General features: G+C 41.4%; 1 protein-coding gene across 4 annotated transcripts; it reads right to left on the bottom strand.

Moving 5' to 3' along the window:
- Positions 1 to 258: 258 nt before the first annotated feature.
- On the bottom strand, positions 259 to 10,943 carry slc35b3 (solute carrier family 35 member B3). Of its 4 annotated transcripts, none has more exons than XM_061666733.1 (10): positions 10,711 to 10,943; positions 8,261 to 8,498; positions 7,741 to 7,862; positions 7,501 to 7,655; positions 6,661 to 6,768; positions 6,477 to 6,574; positions 4,007 to 4,099; positions 2,886 to 2,997; positions 2,626 to 2,695; positions 259 to 1,892 (listed from the first exon to the last, which is right to left on the bottom strand). In XM_061666733.1, exons 2-10 carry the CDS (start codon positions 8,474 to 8,476, stop codon positions 1,742 to 1,744), a joined length of 1,125 nt encoding a protein of 374 aa, XP_061522717.1. In that variant the 5' UTR covers positions 8,477 to 8,498; positions 10,711 to 10,943; the 3' UTR covers positions 259 to 1,741. The 4 variants fall into 4 exon arrangements, with proteins under 4 accessions (XP_061522717.1, XP_061522720.1, XP_061522718.1 ...); XM_061666736.1 differs by having other exon boundaries at positions 2,886 to 2,913; XM_061666734.1 differs by having other exon boundaries at positions 6,477 to 6,541.
- Positions 10,944 to 13,942: the final 2,999 nt, after the last annotated feature.

The raw sequence follows: 13,942 nt of genomic DNA, 5'->3' as shown, positions 1-13,942 counted from the left end.
GTGAGACTGTAATATCATAGTCGAAAACTACAAGATACACATGCGTGCACACACACCTGCACAACCACTGTTTTGTTGGCCTGTTACAGTGTTACCTTGGATTTCTTAGTTTCCCATTTGTTTTAATCCATTCTTGCATGACAATTTAGTATTGCAAGTGACATTGGGCCTCATTCACCGACAGTATGTACACACAAATGTGTGCCTAAATCGTGTGTACAAACGTGATGCACAAATCAGTGATTCATCAATGTGTTTTTACTTGAATTTATTTACACTGCAGAAAATAACCTCGGACCATGCATACAGTGGGTACGGAAAGTATTCAGACCCCCTTACATTTTTCACTGTGAAATTGCAGCAATTTGCTGAAATAATTTTTCATTTTTCCGCCTCAATGTACACACAGCACCCCATATTGACAGAAAAAAAACCGAATTGTTGAACTTTTTGCAGATTTCTGAAAAAAGAAAAACTGAAATATCACAAAGCCATAAGTATTCAGACCCTTTGCTCAGTATTTAGAAGCAGCAGCCTTTTGAGCTAATATGTAAGCGACGGGTCTGTTGTTGTAATACTTAAATCCAGCGTAGGGGGAGACATAACTATTTAACACCAGACTTTCAGCTTTAATTTGATGAATGTATTTACATCCAAATCAGGTTAACAGTGTAGTAATTACAGCAGTTTTTATATATGCCTCCCACTTTTTAAAGAACCAAAAGTAATGGGACAAATTAACAATCATGGCTCCACTGACTGCTCGATAAAAAGCGCCATTTCCACTACATCATTTGGTGGGCCACCAAGTGAGCCAGCGCGGGAATAACTATGGCAGTTTGTAAATATAAAAAAATTAAATAGTGAAAACTACAGCAAGATGTTAGGAGCTGATCAGCATTGTCATTTCTAGTTGTGGCTTGGGTGAAAAAAAAAAAAATATATTTTTTTTTTTTAAACAAAAAAGAGTTACTCTTGCTTTAAAACATTTTGTTCATTTCATTTCAAATCCACTGTGGTGGTGCTTAGAGCCAAAATGATGAGAATTGTATCGCTGTCCCAATATTTATGGACATGACGGTACCTAATACGTTGGTGAGTGCAAAGTCACAGATTCTAGGACCCATAAATGATAAGACTTGTTCTAACAATACAACATCTGGGAGATTGTTTTATTGTAAAAAAAACAGAATGGAATGCCTTCATCCAAACACTTATGGATAGCAGATTGTGGCAGCTGGATAGAACACTCCAAAATCACAACATTTGATAATTCAGAGAGCAAATTCTTCATATTTGAAAAACCTTTTTAAAAAATCTTGCTGTTTTTCTGGCACGTAGCCATTTAATGGTAAGTAAAGTACAATGTAGTTTCGTTGAGGTGGGGCGCAAAGAGTCACTTCATACACACACTTCTTCTTCCAGTGCAAAACTGATTTGCTCAATGGCTTCCCTTTTGTGAGTCTTCAGTGTTGTTGTCCACATTGGCAATTTGTTGGTATGGGTTCAAAAGCAGCCCACCAGCCACTAATCCCTTCTTATACCACCAGACCCTTCAGTTTGGGGCAGTTTCAGTCTGTATCAGTTGTCTTCTGCTAGAGAGAGCCCCAAAATTCCATCAGGTGTCGTAGTTCAGTCATTGAGTATGTGAGGCTGATTGGTGGAAAAAGAACACACATCCTTTGCTCTATGTTGATCGTATCCGGCCCAAAGCCTGTGATCGGATCCACCCATGGGTGCCTCATACATTGTGTGAGAGAAGTCGGACTTTCTTTCCATTCAGCAGCCAGCTCCTGAGGTCCTTGATTGAGGGAAGCTTCATTTTCTCACGGTTTTTATTGTAAACATTCAGGAAGATGCCAAAGAGCACCAGAAGGCCGCCCCAGATGTACCTGAGCGACGGGGTTGGGGAGAAGTTGGAGGAGGTGACAAAGGTTTAATATTCTAAAGCTTTCCAATTGGACCAGGCACTTTACCTTTTTTTGCATTGTATTTATGCAAGCACTTTAGTGTCATATGTTACAGTATATTTTCCCTCTCTAATGAAAGAAATGATGTTTTCATTGCGGCACTGCTCTGCAAATGACTCTGACCAAAAATAATAACCACAATGGCTAATCTGAACATGTGTTGGTATGATAGTATGATAAAGTGTAGTTCTACAGTTACAACCACGACAATTCGATATATTGTATTGATTGACAGAGGATTATTATTATTTCTTTAATACTAAGTATTTTGTTCCATCAACCCTCTTTGACACGGTCCATTAAAGTAGTTATTATTATTATTGGATTGGATCTCATTGAAGAATAACACATCTAAAGTAAATTCAGCAAGCATAAAAAAAAGTTGCAGTTAGTGTGTAAGTGCTTGTATTGCGTGAACGAAATCATGTTAGCAGAAAGAAATGTGGGCTTTTTGACAGAGCCAATGAGTAAGTGCACCAGTGAGTCATAGACGGGGAGACAGAGGAGTGGAGTACTTAAAGGTACAGCAATGGACTGCGGACAGGAGGAAATGAGGGTCAGGGAAGGCAAATCTAAGTTTTCTTAGTCAAAGCAGAGTTCAGTGTTCACGTAGTTTAACAGAAGAAGAACACTGGCCAAAGGTGGCAGTACTTACTGGAAAGTGAAGGGTTTGGTGAAGAACATGAAGGAAAATACAATTGATATGGCTTTCCGCCCTGTGGTCACTGCAAAGAAAAACACAGTCATGGTCCTGGCAACAACTGTTAGAGGAGTTATTTTATTTTGCTTTGGACTTCAAGCAAACTATTGGAGACTTTCTAAACTGGCTTTTTAATAACCGGTATTTTGTGGGGAAATGTTCTAAAAATCATTCAAATCAAATCCAGATATTTGAAAATAAGTTGGAAAACTGACCTGTAACTGCAACCAGAGCATCAAACAGCTTAATCAAGGCCAACACAAAGGAGATGCCCAAAAAACCAGAAAGAGAGAAACAGAATGCATAACCATACGTCTTCAGAGGGTCCTAAGAGAAGTTGCAGACATTACAATTAAAAATATTGCAGATTCATATTGGATCAATACCGTAATGCACCCCCCAATGTTGACCTCAAAATTCTGGAAAACCCTTCTATGTATGATGCATTTGTACAATGCATGATTTTGCTTCTACCCATATGATCAAAACAAATATTATCTGTTTTTGACAGAGCCAATGAGTAAGTGCACCAGTGAGTTTTTTTTTTTGTTAGTTTTTCCCAAATAATTATTCTGAATTTAAGCACTTTTGTGAACACTTAATACTTTCTTTTTATTTACTTGCTCTTATTTTGAAATTCAGTTCTACTTTTATTTAGTAAATGAGAAAAGACACAGTTGTGCTCATATGTTTGATTACCCAGGCAGAATTTGTAAGATGTATACAATTCTTTTAAGAAAACATGGACCAGATGAAACAATTTTATTTTAAGGGGATTCAAATTAAACTGTCAAACATTAAAGAAATTAATGACGGTTGTTGTTCAGTCATCAGTCGGATTTTAAAAAACTATTTCACAAATTCTGCCAGGGTATGTAAACTTATAAGCACATCTGTACATATATCCAGTCATACGTACTGCTGTCATATTGGAAGGAAAATGTAGGCTACACCTTTTTCATAACCTCTAGGTTTAATTCGTTAGAGCTCTCAATGCCATGAGGCACATTAGGCTGCAACTGCGGTTTCTGTGGCGGTGCCATATTAGAATGAAAGTGTACACCTTTCTCATCACCTCTAGGCGGCGGTGGCATATTTGAATGAAAGTGTACAGCTTTTTCATAACTTCTAGATGGAAGCATACATTTATAAAATGTTAAAGTTTTTTCCATTTTCCCTTATACCTATGGATAAAGCACATGACAGATGTTTTTGTGTGTGTGGGGTTGGGGGGGGATGCACATTATACATGAGAAATTACGGTACATATTCCTGATGATGACCTTTTAACACCACATGAGCTTTGCAATTAAATAGCAAATATGTGTGCACTCACCTCTGAGAAGAAAGCCACAGCTGGTCCCAGCCCACCCACACAGAGCAGCCCTGTCAGTATGTACACAAAGCCGATGGAGTACGAGTAGAGCACCTGCAAATGCAGCACACACACACACACACATACTGTACATATCTATCTAGCTATATGTAGTGGACACGCCATGAAAAGATGACACCCAAAACCCCAGTCTGCAGCGACCGCCGCTCTTCCCGCCGAGGTAGACGACCACGGAGTGGCGAGGTTCAACTTCGTAAACAGACGCCAAGTGAATTACCAGCCGGGAGCATCAAAGTGAGACCAGGCATCTGCTATCGAACCCTGACGCTAAGTGAATTACCAGCAGCATCTGCTGCGGAGACAAAAGACACCTAGTTTTACACCAGAACGCTAAATTAATTGACTTCCACCACCAGCCATCCCAGAGAATCTCACCAACAAAGGCGTCTCCGCCGTGCTGTGTACTGCGACCTTTGGCCAGTCAAGCCGGGACAATGGACGGGGTACTCGCGACAGCCACAGGCGACGGAACGTAACTGCAGACACGGGTTCATTAACCACAATCTTTACCGGACCTGACTGGGATTTAATATTTTAAGAACTTTACATGAACGCCACTAGTAGTGACTGTATTTCTGCAAACTTGAATGTCTGATGTCGAATCTGTTGTCAACTGAACCAGATGAAATGTCTCACTCCACACCAGACAAATGCCACATTGCAAATATTAGTGTTCTCAACAATCATATAACATTTGAAACATTCGTTACAGGTATTAATAAAGAGGATGGGCGTGGGACAATGCAAAGCGGAACAATGGAGCTGGAGGTGGCGGAAATTAAGATGTTGAGGTTCGCTCTCGGAGTGACCAAGTTGGATAAAATTAGAAATGAGCTCCTCATAGGGGCAGCAAAGGTTTGATGTTTCGGAGACAAAGTTAGAGAGAGCAGACTTCGATGGTTTGGACACGTCCAGAGGAGAAATAGTGAGTATATTGGTAGAAGGATGATGAGGATGGAGCTGCCAGGCAAGAGAGCTAGAGGAAGACCAAAGAGAAGGTTGATGGATGTCGTGAGGGCAGTTGGTGTTCGGGAGGAGATTGCAGGAGATAGGCTTACATGGAAAAGCATGACGCGCTGCGGCGACCCTTAAGGGGACAAGCCGAAAGGAAAAGAAGAAGAAGAAAATAAACATCTGCCTCACAGTTCTGAGGACCTGGGTTCAAATCCCGGCCCAGCCTGTGCTGAGTTTGCATGAGTCGATGGGCATGGTCTTGTCCGGTTTCCTCAGTCCCTTAGACACGCCCCGTGGGTATTTAACCTCTGACTCGCGCCTCTTCTCGCTCTTTCGTGTCTGGCTCTCTTGTTTGTTTCATCGGCGCAGTTCGGCCGTGCCGCCGCCCGTACCCCCTTCCTTTTCTTTTGTCCTCCGGCGTCAACACGTGCGCGAACGCCCGCCGCAACCAAGCCAGCGGTGTTTCGATCGACGAAACCGGCTATACGGCTTCAATATTTTTTCCCTAGCTGTGATCGGTCGACGGAGCCTCAGCAAGCAACTACCTACATCCCATACCGGTCACACACGCAGCTGGGAACAAGAGCTGGGCTCACCACTAGGTCAATCGGTAGGAAAGATATGAGGGCACCCCGACAGGGGCAAACATTTTCTTCTTCCGCCTATTTTGTTTTTGTTTTATTTTTCTCCACAGTTTTCTACAACAACCTGCTTTGTTTTCTTCCTGAGATGTCAGGAGAAAGACCATTCCAACCTGACTATCTTTCTTTCTTTCACCAGGGTTAGTGTTATTTTCTTCTGGTAGTTAGACTCTGTGTGTTTCCCTATAGATCCCTTGCAGATGTCATTAAATATTCTATAAAATTGAAAAAAAAATATTGGCTCTAGTTTTCCCTCGCCCAGATGACCCGCTTCTGGGCGAGGGAAAACTAGAGCCAATATTTTTTACTCGTCATGAGGGGTCTTTGAGCATGCTTTTTCTGGTCCCTCACCTAGGACCTGTTTGCAATGGGTGACCCTACCAGGGGCGTGAAGCTTAGCTCTTAGGATCACTGGGCCACACAAACCCCCCCACCACGATAAGGTTGCTGGTGGTATTCAAATGTAGTCCCAATTCCTTACCCTTCATCTTGACTCCCCCAAACAGAGGGCTAAGGGGAAGGGGTAAGACAAAGGGGAAGGGTTCAGGGGGGAAGAATTGGGATTGGCTCTAAAACTAAGAGTAATTTTTATCCAAAAGACTAAAACAAAAATGGATGCCAAAAGCAATACTAATCATAAATACAAATGTCAGCTTTCTGGTCATTCCTGCCAGATTTAAAATAAGATATACAACTCACCAGAACAGGCTCCAATATTATGCCTGAACAAAACTATAAATGTTTACTTTTACAACATTTCAAATCCAACTGTCCATGTCAAAAAAACTATATGGAGTTAAATAGAGGTTAAATACCATTTCAGAATTGGAGCCATTATGAAGTTTCATGGCTTTCTCCTGTACATTTCCAATAGCAGCATCTGCACACAGTGCCAGGGAAATGAGGAGAACCCCTGCAGATAAACAAATATCTTAAACATGCAGAACATAAACTACTTTTTTTCCCTATGTTTTAAAAAGAGATAGCTACAGTACTTACCTGTGACATTAAAGTTGGGTGCCACTTTGCTGTCAGCAAGCGTGAACCAGATAAGCCCGAAACTCATGCAGACAGCAGCAAACACCTCAGCCACATTATAGCGTTTACCTGAAACACAGGGAACAGAGCAATAATTCCACACGGAACCTGAATGCAAATCTGAGAGCAGATATCCTCGACTCATTGAGCATCATTCACTAACAGTGCGTACGCACACGTTTGTGCTTAAATCGTACGTACGCACATTTGATGCACATGCATAAAAACCTGTCAAATCTCTTGAAAAGCTGTTGTGTGTAATAATTTGGAACAGTGCAAGTTTTTTATTTTTCAAAAAAATTGTTTTATCATTGGCAGGTTTGTTCAAAAAATATTTCAATTACATTTTGACAGTTGAATTGAAAATCATGCCAACTATCATTTGCATCAACTATTTAGGAAACATCAGAGAACAATAGCATTTGCATATTAACTTGGAATGCAGTGTAGTTTGAAGGGAGCGGAATTGATAGCTAAAATTAAGAAAATCCCCTTCATAGTTTTATTCAACTATTTTAATTTAGATCAAAATTATTTTTTTTAAATTTTGGTTTGTACTTTTGTTGATTTGAATATTACGGTATTATTGCATGTGGGCTACCAGACCTCACTCAATAAAAAGACCTTTGACTCGAACAAATTATTTGTGGCCCTTTAATATCTGTATCTCAGTAGACCTGGGAGAGTCATACTATTCATGGCCAGTTTTTGTTTTATATATATATATATATATATATATATATATATATATATATTTATTTAAAAAAAAAAAAAAAAAAAAAAAAAAAGGGCTAAACTAACCTTGTACAAATACTCCTCCAATCATGACAGGAATGAGTTTACAGCACTTAAAGATGACCTGTGTTGGGTAGTTCAAGTAACCCAGAGAGGAGTTAGAAAGACCAATGGTGCCCACTGTTAGAAATGCAAGGATCATGTATGTCTTCCCGGGTATCCTGGAGGATTTAAAAGAGCAACCAAAACCAGTTATTTGAATTTCTGTAACGTACTGTACTTTCTAATACAGTATTATAGTTGTACCTTCTGCGTCTGTCTTGTGTGAACTGAAGCTCCACGAGTCCAAATACAGAGTACAAACCAAACTGGACAAGAGTGAGGTACCAAGCAAAGGGCTTGAACCCCTCCACAGAAAATATTAGCTCCTGAGTGGCGAGACAAAGAAGATGGTCACATTCGGCGTTTTTGTCACATATTCCTGCATTTTAAACATATTTTCCATATTTGTTTTTTACATATTGCTGGCATCAGACAGAATCCTCGTATCTCCAAAACCGCCACTTTTCAGGAAACCAAAATAACTGCATTTTTTGTTGATTCATTGACAGTACACCATCAAAAAGAGCAAGCCGTTTTTTAACTCTTTAGATTGGCCAACAATTTGTAAAAATAACAGACCCATATGGGGACTGACCAATAGTATAAAGTAAATTTGTGAAAAACTATTCAATTTACCAAATTTGGAAATAGGTTTCGGGCCAACCCCAGCTATATGCTATTTTCAAGGAACCAACTAGCTAGAGCGTTGTATTGTCCTTGTTACCTGTAGATAGCCATAAATGAGGTAAAAGAGGAAGACTCCAGCCACACAGATGAAGAACTGTGTGGGGCCACTGAAATTGCTGAGGCTGATTCCCAGAACCCTCAGTTCCTCCAGAGATTTTATATGAGGGGACATCGCCTCTGTGGATGATGGAATGGATATTGAAACGTGCTTCCGTGAACTGTTGTGCCCTACCAGGCCATATTTAGCACTCATTCTGTCCAGGATGTGCTTGTGGCTGTGTGAACAAAACAATTCAATTGATCAATTTAATATTTTTAGTTCATCTGCTGAGGTATTAATACCTGAGCCATCTTATGTTATGCTACTAACAGTTTTACCAGATAGTCTTGTGCCAAGTTATGAATCAACATTAAAGCGAAATTACACATTTCTTAATCGCGTTTTACAATTATAACTAACATCGGAAAACACGGTGTTCCAAAAATATGATGCTTCGTAGTCTGACAACTAATTCTTGCTCAAATATGTGGAAGATGTGTAAAATCTGGACGCGTTTAATATAAAAACTCAAGTTTAAGATGACAGTTTGATTTGACTTTTTTGGGGATGAATAATATTTTCTAGCAATCAAAAGGCATTTTGTGTGCAGCGTACATTTTCGATGACATGCAATTATAAGAATTCAAATAAGAAAATGAGCAAAATGTGTCACATGTAGTTCGCACATTGATCATTCTATTTTTCAACATGGACCCCATTGCATTTCGTTTGCCTGGGTCAGGTAGTTAATCAGCTGTAGACATTTCAAATGATTTTTGGGAGACTACCAATATTTCATGTACTGACGAACATGGATGAAGTGTATTCCGTGGAAATGTACACCTAGTCAGTCATCTGTTACATTAGTTTATATATGGAAGTTTCAATATATGACATAACACTAAACTATCACAATGCTAGATTGTCATAGTGTCAATTAGCAGAAAGGTTAAAAAATAAGGCTAGGCTACATCCTGGTACCAAACAAAGCACACATTGTCATTCCACCATTTTACATCTGAGCACAAAAGAGCTATGAGTAAACTGAAAAAGACGAGTGCTGTTACAAGATGTGCCTTCGAAGCATGTCGGGTGTTTCCGCAACGCGCGTCACAAAGCTTGCTTCATTTACGGGAGAAGTCGGAAGTGATGACGTGATGAAGCCTCGCTGCCCGGCTGTACCACATGACCGATTCGAGAAGTGCTTCACATTTTGCCGTAAGGTTTGACAGCAATATAAACCTCTCATGTCATGTAGGCTCCATTCAAAATGTATGTTTTTAATAGAGTCGTCGTCACCTCAGAGTTTTAGATAAATATTTTATAGTTTGTAAAAGCTACTAGAGTTTGGAGGGTTTTTATAGCGTTTATAGAGTTTAGAGCTAGCTTGGAGAGTAGCGAGCGAGCGAGTGTAATGGATTCCAGTTTGCGCGGTGCCAAACGTCACATCCTTGGCAGCTGAGCTAGCTAGCACCCTGGACTAATAGCCCAGCGCTTGGTGCACTCGACTCAATCTGGGGGATGGTGTTCGCGTGAGTTTGAACATCAGGCAGGAGTGCGCCGGATAAATAACTATCATGCCTTGAGGCTTATTAATTAGGTTTGTTGATCAAGAACTGTATTTTCCATCGTATTTCCAAGAAAATATGTGCGATATCGCAACACCCGTCCAGTTCTGGGGGACACTACACTACCCCAGGTCTCCAACAAGAGGTCCCATCCAAATCAGATGTGGCATCTAATTTTTTTTTTTTTTTTTATGTATTTTTGAAATCTGTGTTCACGACAGTGAAATATACCAATTTCATAGGACTTTTATTTTGAAATGCCACATCAGATTTGGATGGGACCTCTTTTGTTGGAGACCTGGGGTGGTGTTGTGTGCCCCAAAACTGGACTGGCGTTGCGATATCTCATATATTTGTAAATGATTTTTAAAAAATCCGTTAATGACAGTGAAATATACCAATTTCAGGGCACTTTCATTTTGAAATGCCACATCAGATTTGGATGGGACCTCTTTTGCTGGAAACCTGGGGAGGTGTGGTGTCCCCCAGAACTGGACTGGTGTTATGTATATGTATAAGTGCAGTCCATTACCATTTATTTTCCACAAGATATCAAATAAAGTACATTTTTAATTTATCTCAAGATTCAAATTAACTTTGCTGGTTGCATTCCTTAACCTAAGAGCACTGACGTCCGTATTTTTGGGAAGCTTTTATTTTGAAGGTGGCTTTCGCCGCGCGTTGGCGACTTATTACCGTAATGCCTAATATGAACAAAATGAAGCACATGAAGCATCGTGAAATTAACCATTACCCGAACCAATTGGCTGCAGTGTTACGATGCCTCATGAAGCTTCATCTCACAATCACTAATATAAAGATAAAATATATTAAAACAAAGTTTTGCGCTATCACGCAGAAGTGTGACCAGCCCATTACCTCAAGCTTCCTGGTAGGTTTACGTTGGCTTATGTTCCTCCTCTGGGGCTATTCCGGCGAAACGCATAACTCTGAATATCACGAAGTCATATTTACTGCTGATGAAATCCTCCTTAATCCTCTTAGCCGTTGGCAAGGTGCCAATTTACAAACAAATTAAAAGAAAGGCTTTGCTATGAAGTGGCTAGCTGTACCAGGAGATGCAGGCAACAACTTCCGGTATGTGGTGACTTCTGAACTGTGATGCTATTGGTCGACCCGGGTGCGCATCTTGCATCTGTTAGACAGAGAAAATCATAGATATGAATAGGTAGATTCGCCTGTAAATGAAGATGCCCGACTAACCACCGTGCTTATGTAGCGGCCATGTTGGAGAGGTCGACGTCCCCATAGAAGGCAATGCGTGGACACGTAAATTAAATCGTAAATTACTTATTCCTCAATCGGTTTACTTGAGGGTTACTGTTTTGTCAATGCCAAACCGTATGCTTTCAACAAATAATTTTAAATAGCAAACAATAACATATTTATTTATTTATTTTTTAATTTTTTTAGGCGGCACGGTGGACAACTGGTTAGCACATCTGCCTCACAGCTCTAATGATCGGGGTTCAAATCCCGGGCCCGTCTGTGTGGAGTTTGCATGTTCTCCCCGTTCCTGCGTGGGTTTTCTCCGGGCACTCCTGTTTCCTCCCACATCCCAAAAACATGCACAGTAAAGCAAAGCAAATGTATTTATATATCGCATTTCATGCACAAGGTAACTCGATGTGCTTTTACATGATTAAAAGCTGCTATGGCTGCCTTTGCCTTGGCATGTGATTTAGTTGCAGAAGAGGTTGTTGATACTGATCACTGAGAGGGGCTAGTGGAAGCTCTAGACCAATGTTTTAATAGGAGCGACAGCATTTATGACATTTGAGATTTTACAGATGAAATTATCCAAAAGTTCAACAACTGTCAGTTGTTGGAAGACCATCTCGAGCAATGGATTAATGAGCAAAGAACAGCCGGGTGAAGCGTATCTACAGTCACCATTAACTCGGAGCTTGCCATCATTCCGGGAGGCTTGACGAAGGAACTCCAACCGCTGGATATCGGTGTAAGCGGGGCGTTCAAAGTGAAGTTGCGAGCGGCGTGGGAGCGATGGATGACAGATGGCGAACACAGCTTTACTAAGACGAGGAGGCAGCGCTTTAGTAGTGCTCGGAAAGTAGGTTTTCCATTACCAGTTATTTTCTGGTTTGCATCAGACCAGAACTGACCATTTGTCTTCGAATTAGATATCTTGCGAAGTCTTGTCTGCCTTGTATGGATGTTGTGTTATGGATAGATGGTGGATGCTGTTTAACTGGATTTGTATGACGAATACTGTGAGGAAGTGCATCATTTGGTTCTCTTTTCATTTCTTTGTCAATTCATTGTTTGCTGTTTTGCATATTGGGAAATGTGGCAGATCTGATGTTGGGTATTTCCTGTTAATTTGTTTTCATTTGATGTGTTTTGGCTACACATCTTGAAGTCAGTTGATGGAACAAGTCAGACTGTTGCACATATTCACTGGTGCGTTTGGTTGCATTCAGAAGCTCCTTTTTAGTACAGCGCACTGGCGTGCACTCCACACTTTCTGCTTCAACGTACACTAGTGCTTTGGCAGCAGGTGCAGCAGCAGCAGCAGCCTTTTGACAATTTAATAAATGGAGCTTCCAGGTTAGCCTTTTGTTGCATTATGCCCACCTCTTTTCCGCGCAAGCTAATGCTGCTATGGTTCCCTTTGCCATGGCATATGATTTAGTTGCAGAAGAGGTTGTTGATATTGATCGCTGAGAAGGGCTAGTGGAAGCTCGAGACCAATGTTTCCAGGGGGAGGCGAGCACATTACTTGGGATACGTGGAAACAGGCTTGGACAGGTCTCACGGAATACGTGTACCGGCGTAACGTAGTCAAGATTTATAAAAATAAAAAATCAAAATTCTAATCTCGTACAGTTACGAAAAAAAATATATGCAATCCGATTTAAGGTATATTTATTAAAAATGTTTCACAATATTACATTTTTAATGCGGTGAGAGAGAGGCTGGTTGTTGCTCTGAGCACTTGCCCGCTTTCCCACTAGCGGGCCAAGTAACCTTGTCAGGAGTGTAGCAGAGGAGCAAATGGGTACATGTTGATAACATAACTAAATGGACCGGAGCCCATCATGGCCACTGGTTGAATGGCCGCGTTGCCTTCCTTGGCTTGTTTAAAACCGAAGGAATGGCCGGTGACTCTGGATCTTATTAATTGGAGGACTTAATCATTTTGGACAACATTTACAAAGAAAACTGAGTTGTAAAATTATTCGGACTGCTGCTGACTTCGGCTATGAGGAAAATAGCGTCGTGTCGCGTGCTGTTTGTAGGGCATTTACAAAACACGCTTCAAGTAGATAAAAATATTCAGCTCGTGCTCTTTTGGACGGAATGTGCTGGCCCCATTTATTATTCCACACCGGATCGGTTATGGCCCGGGTTAACAACGTCCGCCATCGGTGCCGTTAACCTACAGGGCACCGGTCGAAATTCAACTACTATGGGTTGAAGACGAAGAAGAGGCGGAAATTCGCCCGGAGTTCCTAAAGGCTCTGGATGTTGTGGGGCTGTCCTGGTTGACATGCCTCTGCAAAATCGCGTGAACATCGGGACAGTGCCTCTGGATTGGCAGACTGGGGTGGCGGTCCCCCTTTTTAGGAAGGGGGACCGGAGGGTGTGTTCCAACTACAGGGGGATCACAGTCCTCAGCCTCCCTGGTAAGGTCTATTCAGGGGTGCTGGAGAGGAGGGTCCATCGGGAAGTCAAATCTCAGATTCAGGAGGCGCAGTGTGGTTTTCGTCCTGGCCGTGGAAAAGGGGACCAGGTCTACACCCTCGGCAAGGTCCTCAAGGGTGCATGGGAGTTGGCCCAACCAGTCTACCTGTGTTTTTGTAGACCCCCTGATACGGGCTGTTCGGTCCCTGTACGACCAAAGTCAGAGTTTGGTCCGCATATACAGCGGTAAGTCTGATTCGTTTCCGGTGAGGGTTGGATTCCGCCAAGGTTGCCCTTTGTCACCGATTCTGTTCAGAACTTTTATGGACAGAATTTCAAGGCGCAGCCGAGGCATAGAGGGGGTCCGGTTTGGTGGCCTCACTATTGCAGCTCTGCTTTTTGCAGATGATGTGGTTCTGTTGGCTTCATCAACCCGTGATCTCCA

Source organism: Phycodurus eques, chromosome 21, assembly GCF_024500275.1.
Source record: "Phycodurus eques isolate BA_2022a chromosome 21, UOR_Pequ_1.1, whole genome shotgun sequence".
Lineage (NCBI taxonomy): Eukaryota > Metazoa > Chordata > Actinopteri > Syngnathiformes > Syngnathidae > Phycodurus > Phycodurus eques.
This window is presented reverse-complemented; position numbering and strand designations above follow the sequence as displayed.

Excerpts from the sequence above, each read along its gene's own strand:
- slc35b3 (XM_061666733.1), bottom strand. The coding sequence starts at position 8,476 with ATGAGTGCTAAATATGGCCTGGTAGGGCACAACAGTTCACGGAAGCAC. Across the intron at positions 6,769-7,500 it reads TGGAGGAGTATTTGTACAAG|GTAAACGCTATAATGTGGCT; the intron begins GTTAGTTTAGCC and ends CCTGTGTTTCAG. Across the intron at positions 2,998-4,006 it reads CTGTGGCTTTCTTCTCAGAG|GACCCTCTGAAGACGTATGG; the intron begins GTGAGTGCACAC and ends AACTTCTCTTAG.